At 45.9% G+C, this 12928-nt stretch overlaps 1 protein-coding gene across 1 annotated transcript; it reads right to left on the bottom strand.

Moving 5' to 3' along the window:
* Nucleotides 1–3517: 3517 nt before the first annotated feature.
* LOC123365772 (protein CLN8-like) lies at nt 3518–12121 on the bottom strand. Its single transcript, XM_045008656.1, has 3 exons — nt 12047–12121; nt 5533–6188; nt 3518–4496 (listed from the first exon to the last, which is right to left on the bottom strand). Exons 2-3 carry the CDS (start codon nt 6073–6075, stop codon nt 4173–4175), a joined length of 867 nt encoding a protein of 288 aa, XP_044864591.1. The 5' UTR covers nt 6076–6188; nt 12047–12121; the 3' UTR covers nt 3518–4172.
* Nucleotides 12122–12928: the final 807 nt, after the last annotated feature.

The raw sequence follows: 12928 nt of genomic DNA, 5'->3' as shown, positions 1-12928 counted from the left end.
TTTCCCTCAGCGCATTTTCAAAAAGCGGCGCCTGCTAGGCTGGCTCTGGCAGCAGCATGGCCAGAGGAGCCGGGGGGGCGGCAGGTGCAGCCGGAGGAGCGAGGGGGCCGGCTCCTCGGCCATTGCGCCCCACGCTCAGCGCAGCCCCAACATCACCGCAGCTACCTCCTGCGGCGGCTCAGGGCTCGGTGGCCAAGCGCTCCCCGCCCCTTGCTAATGCGGCGGTGGGGGGGAGGCGAAAGGGCCCCTGTGCCTTTAAGGCCACCTCGCTGGCGAGCCCCGCATGGAGCGCACTGAGCGCCAGGAGCAGGCCGGGGACAGGCGGCGGCGCAGGACGGAAAGTGAGCGGCAGGGGTCCGGTGCCTTGCACTGGGGGGGTCTGGGCGAGGGGCTCCCTGGGCCTGGGCCTGCAGGGCAGGGGCGCAGGCCGCGCTGTCTGGACGGGGGGCCCTGGCACGGTGCAGGAGCCTGGAGCCCGGGGCGGGGGGGGGACGGGACCCTGTGGGTGGGGCCGGGCGGCGCAGAGCGCGCTGGGCGGAGAGATTCTCCCAGGACTGCGGGGGGACGGAGGTATCCGCACCCCCGGGAAGCCCACAGGAGTCCTGAGCTGGGCCCTGCGGCTAATCTGGGGGGGGGGAAACAGGAGGAGCTGGGGGTGTTGCCAGGGGAGGAGCCAAGGGGGCGTGGCCAGAGGAGGAGCCAAGGGGGGGCACCTTTTTTATGTTTGCTCCCCCTACACTTAGAACCTGGCTACGCCACTGCATAAAGATACTTGTAAACTGACATCTGTGATGAAAATTTTGGTACTAATGTTAAGTTTTAGGGATAAGAATTTTGACATGAATGTTAAACCTTATGATAATGCTACTTTTCAATTAATACCTGTAAACAGACTTAAAGTTTACCACAGCGGAGAAACCATAACAAACCTGGTTTGCTGGGTGAGGGGAAAACTGAGGCATGCTGCCTCATGGCCTTAATGGCTGGATGCCAAGATAACTATAACACAAACTTCCTTTGAGATAGTTTACTGCACAAGTGCTAGTCACTGATTAAGGGGAGAGAGGACACTCTGTACCTCGGAGGTACACCATGCACCCCCATGTTCATCCTTATAGTAGGATTGTGTGGTATCCAATGAAAAGTTTGTCATGCCGGATATCTTCAGAAGGCTCATGATGCACTGAGCATTGTTGTTATAGTAATCAGGGGCGGCTCTAGCCATTTCGCTGCCCCAAGCACGGCGGCATGCCGCGGGGGGTGCTCTGCCGGTTGCCGGTCCCGTGGCTCCGGTGGACCTCCCGCAGGCATGCCTGCGGATGCTCCACCAAAGCCGCGGGACCAGTGGACCTTCCACAGGCACGCCCGTGGGAGGTCCACCGGAGCCACCTGCCACCCTCCCGGCGACCAGCAGAGCGCCCCCCGCGGCATGCCACCCCAAGCACGCGCTTGGCGTACTGGGGCCTGGAGCCGCCCCGATAGTAATGTTATAGGTTGTAATTTAATGTATACAATTATGAGGCTGAAAATGTGTCCTCATGGCTTAAAACAAGCCCAGCAAAACTCTCCAGGAGCAGAGGGGCAGTTCACACCTCATCAGAGCATGCATGGGACAAACCCAGCCCAGCCTCAGAGGAACAAAGGACACGCATGGGCTTAGGCAGCAACAAAGGATCTGTTGGACTCTCGAGTGAGTCACCCTGCTTCCCTGGGTCAGTTTGGGACTACGATGAGGTAATGCTCACCTGACTCTGAAGGGTGGGGGCAAAGACAAGAGGGAAGAAAGAACATGATAAAAGGGAGAGACATTTGCCATGCTCTCTCTCTTCCACTTCCATCTACAGATACCATCACCAAGTGACTGAAGCGCTGATCAAAGGGGGAGAGGCTGGCTGAAGGGCAACCAGCCAGCCTGCGGTGAGAAGCATCTTAAGTTTGTAAGGGCACTGAAAGTGTTAAGATCAGTTTACAATGTGTTTTGCTTTTATTTCATTTGACCAAATCTGACTTCTTGAGCTTTGACTTATAATCACTTAAAATCTATCTTTTGTAGTTAATAAATTTGTTTATTCTACCTGAAGCAGTGAATTTTGTTTGAAGCATGTCAGAGACTCCCCTTGGGATAACAAGCCTGGTACATATCAATTTATTTGTTAAATTGAAGAACTCATAAGCTTGCAGTGTCCAGCCGGCATAACTGGACACTGCAAAACAGAGGTTCCTAGAGGTGGATTATAAATTCTAATTCTATAGTATGTGACAATATATTCATGTAATGTTTAAGAAAAGTTTTATAAAGGAGTTCCAATAATTCACTGATTAGGGACCCAATCTTATGGGGTTCGACAGGCTTCTGTATAGATTATTTATGTTAATTTTTCTATCTACACAATGGGACTCAATGCTCAGTCTAGAAGATACCATCAGAGATGCTTAGTTTTGCAGTTCTCAGACTGTGGATTTGTGTCTCCAGAGGTAACATGCTTGTTAACAGCAAAAATAATTTTAAATAAATAATATATAGAGGTGAGAAATAAGAGACCTCAACCCTATTGTCCCTCTGCAAATTTGTGTACACAGAGTCAATCTCTTATCTCTCTCTAAAAGTGCAAAGTTTCAAAAAGTTTGATGAATAGAAGTTTTTGGGGGGCAGAATAGATCTGGACAAGGAGAAGTCTGGAGATAAATGTGAGAAGTGAGGGACATATGCTTGTTTTGTTAAAATATTATATGTTTGCTGCTGAAGAAAAAATCCAGAATACTTAACTTTGCTGTTTTATTTAAATAAAACAATTTAAATGTCTGTCTGGTGGTGTTCTCCTCCTAATACAGCATGGCAAGAAAATCCTCCAAATATTAATGATTAAACTGTTGAATTGGAGATAGTTCACTTCCCAATTTACCTTTGGTAAATGAAATAACCAAACAATCATTCATTTTCTGATATAGCAGTAAAACTAATTTGAAAAGTTTTCAACATAAATCACCATTTAAAAATGTATAGTGTGTACCTTCTAAAAATGAAACCTACATCTCTCTGACTTGGGAAGAATATGTATTAAGGTTATAACAACCAATAATAATGCACTTTTGGATAGAAAACCATGATTAAATCGAGTCTTCCTGACTAGTGACTTAAATCATGCTTTAAATCAACTTGACTTAAATCAATTTGATTTAAATCAAATCCATCCTGCACAGTAATTATCTGCAACACACAGCAGTTTATTGAGAAGGAATTACAGAAATGGCAAAGGGTTATATTAAGCACACAACTACTATGTGAGACATTAAGAGCTATACAGTCCTGTTAACGAGTTTCTCTTTCACAAACATACACAATCTGGCCCTGTGCTAGCATCATGCTGTTCCTGCTTGGCAAACAGAGAAAGTGGTTACCAATTTTATAGATGGCTTTTTCTCTCCTGGTCTGTTCTTCTCAGCCCTCTGGTCTGTCTCGGATTCCCTCAAGGCAAGACCTGGCTGCCTTGAGACTCCTCTCGTTCACAGTCCTACTCCAGCCCATGGTGCAGAGTTTTGGCTACTCTGTCTAGCAGCGTTGCTTCTTCAAGCGTCAATTAAGGAATCCCAACCACAGTAATTTACTTTGCTTGATTCTTATACTCTCTTTCCTCAAAGGAGTCACATGTCTTAAAAGCATACCCAGTGGGGGTGTGGTTACTAATTTTTACCTAATTAGTGGTTTAGAATGGGCTGGGGGTTGGTTCCGAACGAAGATCACCCCACATCTACTCACTCATCAATCATTCACTCTGGCTCTCTGGTGATGTCCTTGTTGTAAGGTCACTATAACCAGGTCGACCTGTGCTCCATGCTGGAACTTTACACATGTGATATTTACCTTTGCATGGGCCCATATTTGCCAACTAATAGGTTCAATATTGTACGCCAGTCTGGCATTATGCTCCCAGACTAAAATTACTGGCATCAATCCTGACTGAGTCAAAGAGTGTGTGTATATTTTAAAGATAGACTACAACAATTTTAAAACACTTTTGATAAATGAGTATAGTACACTGATAGCAAACGGCAAACAGATCAATATATTCATAGACTTCTTGTAAGCAATTCTATTTTCATGGACTTGCTAGTAAACCTGCACCATTTTCTCCTGGCCATATTTTACTGCAACCCTAATAGCTGTTGCAGAACTATATCCTCTTCTTTTGGAATGTTTCACTCTTTAAATTTTCACAGGATGCATTTTTCACTGCTGTATTTGGAAATTTCCTGTCAACTGGACCAAAGAGCCGCTGAGTCGTTTTGAATATCCAGTATGGATTAAGTATTAATGTAAGTGTACTTAACCCCATGAAAAAAACAATAAAATATGGAAGTCCCAGATTTTCCACCACGTCATTCCAATGGGAAATACACACCCACCACATGTGATAAATAAGAACCATGCGGCAGTGAAGCATATGAATATTTACCCATAGGTTTGCCTTCCAAAAAAGGGTATGAGCACAGCCAATCTGGAAGAGACAACAACAAAGAAAGAGAAATGAGATTGCAGCTTCAACATAAGGCAGTCAGTGTTTTCTAGAAATGAGACATATTTAGTTTTCCTGCTGTGTTTTGTGTAAACTGCCATACAAACATTCTCTCAATCATTTTTTCTCTAGAATGCTAAAAGATTGCACATTTCTATAGCAGAATTTGTATAGCATCACTCAGATGCAGCCAGTTGATGATGGATGAAAACAATCAAAATAAAGCATGTATCACAAAAATGCACAAGGGTTAACAGGATCTGGGAATTTTTGGCCAACACCACTCAGGTAGACCATGACTCTCAAACTGCTCTAGCAGCTACATGCGAAGGGCTGAGGTGATAGTGCCAGGACTTCTGGCTGTAGTTCTAAAGAGTCGGCATATTTTAGGATTTAAGTTTAAACCTCTAAGACATACTCCTTGGAACAGATTATGGTTTGGGAAGCAGGGCTGATTTCTTCTCTCCCTATAAGCCTGGCAGCTCTCTTCTAGGCTATTCTCTCTCCCGCTGCATCCATAGAATATACATAAACACTCATTTGTGTGTAAGCACACACAGACATATTTTTAATCTCCAGCAGATATGTAATGGTCTATATTAAGCTTGTTGGAGCTGATCAGCCATTCTCATGTTACTATTTTCAGTCTTTAATAAAAAATCTTTTAAAAATAGATTTTAATCACCTAATCTTTGCTCCTGTGCACTAGATCCCAACTAGTGAGTCTGTAAACTAATTTCTTAACATTTCTTTCTTTTTGTTTCTTTGCTACAAAATGGGTAAAAAAAGTCAAAAGATTTTCTAGACAACAGTTAATTATTGTTAGGGTGTTATAATTAAGGATTCCAATGGCCACATCGCTTTAAGTTTGGAAGAAAAATGTATTTCCTGACCCCAGAACTAATCTGCCATTTTAGAGGCCAATATTTCTTTGTTTGCTGATTTGTTTTGAGGAGCAGGCAATATGAGGATTATCAGGGAAACTTCTTTCTCTCATAATTAATACAGAAGTTCTTACCCTTGCAAGAATAGAAGATATGCAGTATGAAGGAGTGTTCATCTCAAGTAGCAGTCCCATCAGGGGTAGATAGTGTCCAGACTTTATGTTAATTATCAGACCAAGAAGCCCACCAAAGGCAAATAAATGATGAACTACATTGTACACATCAAATATCCTGAAAACAATGTTAGACACATGAAAAACTACATTTTCAAACAAGAAGTACCCAGCGGCTATTAAGCAATGAAACCAGCTCCACTTTTGCTGTGCATACACTTGGTCAGCTTGAAAAACTGGATCTATAAGCAAGGCCCACAACCCAGCTCCACAACTCTGAACTGCAAACAGGCCACGCGTGATATCCATATTCCAGAAGATCTTCTGCTTTGCTGACAAAGTGCGATAACTGGCACTGATCCATGAGGACAGCCAGTGAGCTAGAAGAAATACTCCCAGGTAGCTGAAAAAACCAGCTGCTAGTAACTTCAAACGAACTTCCCACAGAACATAGTCCCAGTCATAAATGGCACTGAACGTTGCACCATCATTTGCAAGATTCATTTCTTCTTCTTCTATACTTCAAAATATCTGGAAGGAGTCTGAAGCTTCTTACTCACAGGTTGGTCTACTATAGGACTACTGAGCCTGGGCTGTTATACAGAGCAGAAACCCATCTGCAAATAAATAAAATAAATAAATAAATCCTTGCAGTCAATGGTTGTGTGTATGTGATCTCCCCATTTACCAAAGCTCGCTAGTTTCATTACAGTTTAGCATTTGTTACTGTTTCCACTAGTATTTCCCAACAGTTTAGAACTGACATAAAAAAACCTGGTCAAGGCTAATAATTAGGGTGACCAGATGTCATGATTTTATAGGGACAGTCCCGATTTTTGGGTCTTTTTCTTATATAGGCTCCTATTGTCCCCCACCCCCTGTCCTAATTTTTCACACTTGCTGTTTGGTCACCCTACTGATAATTGACCTTCAGGGTCTCCACCAGGTACATAAAAGAGAAGATGAGCTATAGAGAGAGACTCCCTGTTTCCTTACTTCCAGAACTATTAAAGGCAATGGATGTTACAGTCACAAAACATTCACCTTTTGTTCCCTAGTTATGTAAAAATATAATACCTTTTCCTTGTCATTTTCCTTACTGGTTTTTATGTAGACTATACACTATTCTTTATCTTTGTCAAGACTTCATTTGCCTTTATAAATCATTCCTCAAGAAGCCCGTCTGGCTGAAATATTTTGCTAACATTACTGACAACACATTTTTAAAACAATCCTTCACCAGCTTATATGCCAAGATCATTCCCCCTCACACACCTTCCTCACAGAACACTTGAAATTTGTTTTATGACCAATGTTTTTTACTTATAACAAAGTTAACGTTTCAGGTGTGAACAAAAACAATTCCTATGGACATAAACGAAGGAGGCTAGTGTTAAAGGGAGAAAAACACAACCTCAACTGAGGCTTACAATTCTTTAACAGCATGTCTAAGCATCACTGAAGCTTCATTTTTCACCTGTAGAGCCCTCTGGATATGTCTACACAGTATTTTAAAACCCACAGCAGTGAGTTTCTGAGCCATGATGTACAGACTCAGGTTTGCACTACTGTGCTACAGACTCAGGCTCCTGCTACAGCGCTAAAAACAGCTGTGTAGATGTTTGGGCTCCAGGTGGATCTTGGGTTCTGAAATCCATGGAAGGGGTGAGTTTGAGAGCTCCACGCACCAGCCATTGGCCGGGAATGGCGAACCGTGGTCAATGTAAATATTGTCTCACGGCCTGCCAGCAGATTACCCTGACAGGCCGCATGTGGCCCGTAGGCCACAGATTGCCCATCACTGGTTTAGTGCCATAGCATAAGCTTTGGGCTCTGAGTCTCTCTGCCACTAGTTTTAAAAGGTAACATAGACATGAGTTTTTAGGAATCTATGAATCTTTAGGAAACAAATGTACACGCCCAGTTTATAGGGTACAGATTAAAGCTGCAACAAACCAGCCACTATGGGCCTCCTTCTCAGTTACACTAAGGCCACTTTACACTGCCTGGAAGTATAAAGGAGCCGGGAACTGTTGGAGCAGAAAAATGTGGGCTAAATGTAAATGAGAATTGAGCCCTATCTCTATAGTACATGTACACACACACTATTATTTTGTCCAATAAAAAGAAAATCAGTAATAGTGTAAACATTCTTCTTTATTATATGTCTATATTAACAGAACTTTCGCTACATACAAGTGCATACTTTTTGTCTGTTATAATTAGTACTTTTTAATCTTTTTCTGTATTAAGTCATATTATGAAAAATGAAAACTTTTCAAAGTGTACAAAAAGAGAGCCCTGCTTCTTACAGTTCTCTCTTCTGTGAGGTGTTTTAACTATATATGCAGCATCATAGGTGAGCACATTTGTATGCCTTGCATGCACAAAGAAAAACAGAAATAAGGAAACAGGACAAATGGAAAATGGACAAAGCATGAATTCACAAGTGCCCTGTAAATAATAAATAGCAAGTAGATGAAGAAATAGTCAGAAAATGAGTGAAGTGTGATAAGCTTGCAGCTGCAGCTTTCGTTTCTAGCACTGTTTGTAGTGCATGGACAGCTCATGATGAAGGCTACAGTTTGGTCACGGATTCCATGATTTTAACAGATCTCCGTGACTTTGGCAGGGCTCTGTCTGTGCGTTCCCCTCCCCAATGTGGCGGGGTTCAGGCTCCAGCTCTCAGCCCTGTGTGGTATGGCTCAGGCTTCAGCCCCGCTGTGACCATAACCTGATTTTGTACATTTTTACCATGACTGTTATGCGAATTTGGCTTAATTTTACCATGACAAAATCGTATCTATACTCATGATCTATACAGGGCCTGGTTCACACAATTAGCAAGCCAATCATAAAGCCTATGATACAGTGTAGAACAGATACAACTTAGATAATGTTTTCACCCCTCTAGCCATGTTAATCTCTTTTAGAACATGTATATAATCTGATTTATAACTACCAGTATGTACTTTGGAGTTGTGATGCTCCTAACCTACCCTACTACACCTGACCTGATCACCTCAGATACAGCTTTCTGAAATATCAATAAAGAAACCTCAGTGACAAGCCTAGATTTGAACTGAGTTTTTGGATTCCAGAGAACTGGATAAAGTGTTTTCCCAGAACTGGACAAAGTGTTCTGGATAAGCCAAATGGAAAAGATTTCAGATGGAATCTCAACAATGTTGTTTTGCTAGCAAATTGGAATATCAGACACCAAAAAAAAAATAGGGACTAATATTACAAAATCTTATTCTAGAAAATGGGACTACTTGCATGAGAAAGGGCTTAAAGGATCATCTTGTGAATAGAATTGCACAGTCAACTTCTGAACCTTTCTAAAAGGTTTATTATTCCTGAAGCTAACTAAGAGGGTAGAACATGCAGAAACAACTTCCCTATTGTCTCTTCAGCATCACAGCTATTATTAATTGTATAGCCTAGAATTTTCAAGCTTGGGGGCACAAGGTTAATTAAAACTTTTTCCACAAGAGGTAGTTTAAAGAAGATGAACGTTTTCTTTCTTTTTTGTTTTAAAACATCCATGTCACAGGTCCATTTTGCTAATGCATTAGACTAGATCGCCATGACTGCTGAACATAGCACATCCTGTCATTATGACCAGGGGAAGAACTAATTTAACACAGTCTGACTGGGAACTCTGTTAGGAGATAGAAGAGGAAGCCATTGTTAGCAAAATAAGTAAAAATCTTCTACAGAGATGCCTGCCTTCCTTCCCTACTACTCAATAGGATAAAAAACAGAAAAAAAGGATGGCATCCTAATAGCTAGAGAGCAAAGGAATATTGCTTATTTATATTCTCAGAGGGCCTGATTGTGCTCTCCTTTACAACACAGTAATTCCACTGGCCCTTCCTTCCCACTGCCTTGCATCTTGGACCAGTGGGAGAGTTAAGAATTCTAATTTTGGTAGGATTTTACACTCACAGATGTATACAACTACACAATGTACAAGGAGGTGGGAATCAGGCCATTAACATCATCATAGTTTACACTGATGTTAACAGAAAGTCCCAGAAACCTTCCTCTCTCAACTCCCCACAGAGAAAGACAGAGGAAGCAAAATACCCTCCAACCCAGCCCCTCCCCTCAACACCAGCACAGTTACATCCATGCTGTGTGAAATTCCCCTGACTTCAAGAAATAGCCTCTCTCCTGGAAGCAGGGTTGCCAGGCGTCTGGTTTTCAACCAGAATGCCCGGTTGAAAAGGGAGCCTGGCACCTCCGGATTGCACAGCTGACCAAGCTGCTAAAAATCTGGTTGGCCACAGCGGGGCAGGCAGGCTCCATGCCTGGCTCTATGCAGCTCCTGGGAAGCAGTGGCATATCCCTCCGGCTCCTAGGTGGAGGGGCAGCCAGGGGGACTCTGTGCACTGCCCCTGCCCGCAAACGCCACCCCAAGTGCCAGCTCTGCATCTCCTTCTGCATAGGAGCTGGAGGGACATGCTGGCCGCTTCCCGGGAGTCGCGCGGACTTCCTCTGTCGCCGGGAATTGCCTGGGCCGCCTGAGGTCAGCACTGCCCAGACTTTGCACCCGCACCCCCTCCTGCACTCCAAACCCCTTGGCTCCAGCCCCGGAGTCCCCTCCCACACTCCTAACCCCTCATTCCCAGCCCCATCCCAAAGCCCGCACCCCCAGCCAGAGCCCTCACTCCCCTCCCAAACCCCTCAGCCCCACTCCCCAGCGCAGAGCCCCTTCCTGCAACCCAAACTCCTCATCTCCAGCTCCACCCCAGAGCCCACCCCCCAGCCTGAGCCCTCACCCTCTCCTGCACCCCAACCCCCTGCCCCAGCCCTGAGTGCGCAAGGGTGGGGGAGAGCCAGGGCTCAATGGAGGGAGGGGGGAATGGAGGGAGTGGGGTACGTCCGGGCCTCGGAGAAGGGGCAGGGCAGGGGTGTTTGGTTTTCTGTGATTAGAAAGCTGGCAACCCTACCCTGGAAGTAGGATGTTTTCTCAGCATTGAACCAAAACCAGCACTCAGTTAACGCTGTCTAATCCCCACTTCCTCCTCCTCACAAGAAGCACCAGTACAACATACAGAAAATATTTGCAAAAGAATCAGTACAGGAGGGGAAACAACAACGAAATAACCATATGCAGGTTCTCCTACACCCACCCTAAACCCTGAAGTGGATGCTGTAGTTAATAAAGCCCTTCTCCACACAGCACCTTTTGCTTCCTACTTCTTACTGGCTGGGCAGCTTCAGTGGCTCTGCACTTTCTCCCCGCAGCCTCTGTGCTTTGCTCTGTGCTTCCAACCGCAGCGATCAGCAGACTGCGTTTAAAATAGTGAAGTCCTGGCTGCTGCTTCCTTCTTTGCAGAAGCAGCTGCAACAGCCTTGAGCCCCAGCTTCTCACCACAGCAAGAAGAGACACCCGCACACGGGAGAATGTTACTTATCGCTTCTCCTGCCCCTTTGTTTCTCCCTGAACTAAACCGTCGCTCCCTCCCCGGAGGTGGAAGTGGAGCACCAAATACCCCCCGCCGGCACTCAGTTCTCCTTGGAGCTAAATTCTGCAGGGCAGGAGCGGGATCAGGCCACACTCTGCGCTGGTGCTGCAGCCAAGTTTTGCGTTGCACTGAGCAAAAGGGCAGCTGCAGCTGCTAGGATGCAAAAAATGTAACGTGCAAAGCTAGAGCCACTGAGCTGTGTAGCAGCGTGGGAGCTGGAACCGAGGGACAAACCCCTCCAACATCCTGCTATGCAGGACGTGTGTGTGTGTCCTATACAGAAATAGTGTGTGTGTGACACACGTGTTGGCTGTATCGTGCCTGGACTGTGGTATATGAAGGGCACCTCGTCTTGTTAATTTAATTCAGAGCTGCTGGGTTTGGCGCAGCTTGGTGTGGGGCATTTCTCAGCGGTGACATTCACGGATTTCCCTCTCTGGGTGTTCCCCGGCTGGGGCAGGGTGGGGATGCGGCAGGCAGGGGCGGCTCCAGGCACCCGCTTGAGGGCGGCAGTCCGGCGGGGGGAGGTCCGCGATTTCAGCGGCAATAGGGCAGCGGGTAGCCACAGGCCAGGGACCAGCCGGTCTCCCGCAGACACCCGCTGAAAGGCGCCTGACTGCCCTGCTTGGGGTGGCAAAATACATACAGCTGCCCCCGGCGGCAGGAGCCTATCCCAGGTGCCCTGCGAGAGGGGGAGGGCTTGCAGAAGGCAGGGTGAGTGGGGATCCGGGTTCTGGAGCGAGTCAGTGGGAAGGTGTTTGAAGGCGGAGGGCGGAAGTGCACAGGTTAACTCTGGGGTAGGGCAGGAGCGCCTGGGGAGGGATGGTTGTTGGGAAGCATTGGGAGCTCAAGCGTCATGGGGGGGAGGGGTCGGCTCCAGAGCAGCCTCCCCCAGTTTGCTTCGCTTCCACTTAGCTTCCCCCACGCTTGAGCTGTCCCCATTATCCTGCTCCTTTCCCTGCCTGCCCCTTCCCCCAGCCCCCAGCTTTGCTGCTCACCGAGTCTCCTCTCGCTGTTGCCTGCGGCGCTGCCATCTGCTGCTTCCTGCTGACACTGGCTGCGAACCAGCGCGGGGAACGGGGCGAGTCCCGGTTAGGCTCGTTTCAGTTTCAGTTTCACTTTGCATAGCTTATGTCCTGAAAAAATGGTGCCGTGTTCGGGTTCTTGCTTTTTTAAAAATTCTTAAGATTTCTATTCATATTAGATTGTCTTTATTTATTTCTACTAACGGACCCTAAATTTGGGGCTTAAACAACCTGAGATTGTCCCTTTAATGATTACAGAATTAATTTTAGATGCCAACAAGTGTGACACTTAGGGTACGTCTTCACTACCCGCCGGATCGGCGGGTAGCAATCGATTTCTCGGAGTTTGATATATCGCGTCTCATCTAGACGCGATATATTGAACCCCGAACGCGCTCCCGTCGACTCCGGAACTCCACCAGAGTGAGTGGCGGTAGCGGAGTCGACGGGGGAGCCGCGGACGTCGATCCCGCACCGTGAGGACGGGTAAGTAATTCGAGCTAAGGTACTTCGACTTCAGCTACGCTATTCACGTAGCTGAAGTTGCGTACCTTAGATCGACCCCCCCCAGTGTAGACCAGGCCTGAGATGGCCCTGATCAGTAGTTCCCAAGAGCACACTTTCTGGGGACAGCTAGAGCGAAATTCACCTGGTGCAGGGCTTCAAATAAGGCTCTCCATAGCTACCAGTGATTAGGACTCAAGCTCTAAGTAGGTAAAGTGAATTTCAGCCCCGTCGAATAAAAACTAGCTTTTATACATATCATTTAGCATATGGTCCATCTGTTAACCAGACAGCATAAATGTAGCTTATTCTGTAATTTTTCAGCACATTAACAGTTTTTATTTCACAAAA

The sequence above is a fragment of the Mauremys mutica genome, chromosome 3 (assembly GCF_020497125.1).
Source record: "Mauremys mutica isolate MM-2020 ecotype Southern chromosome 3, ASM2049712v1, whole genome shotgun sequence".
Lineage (NCBI taxonomy): Eukaryota > Metazoa > Chordata > Testudines > Geoemydidae > Mauremys > Mauremys mutica.
The sequence above is the reverse complement of the archived record's forward strand: the minus strand, read 5'-3'. Positions and strand labels throughout refer to the sequence as shown.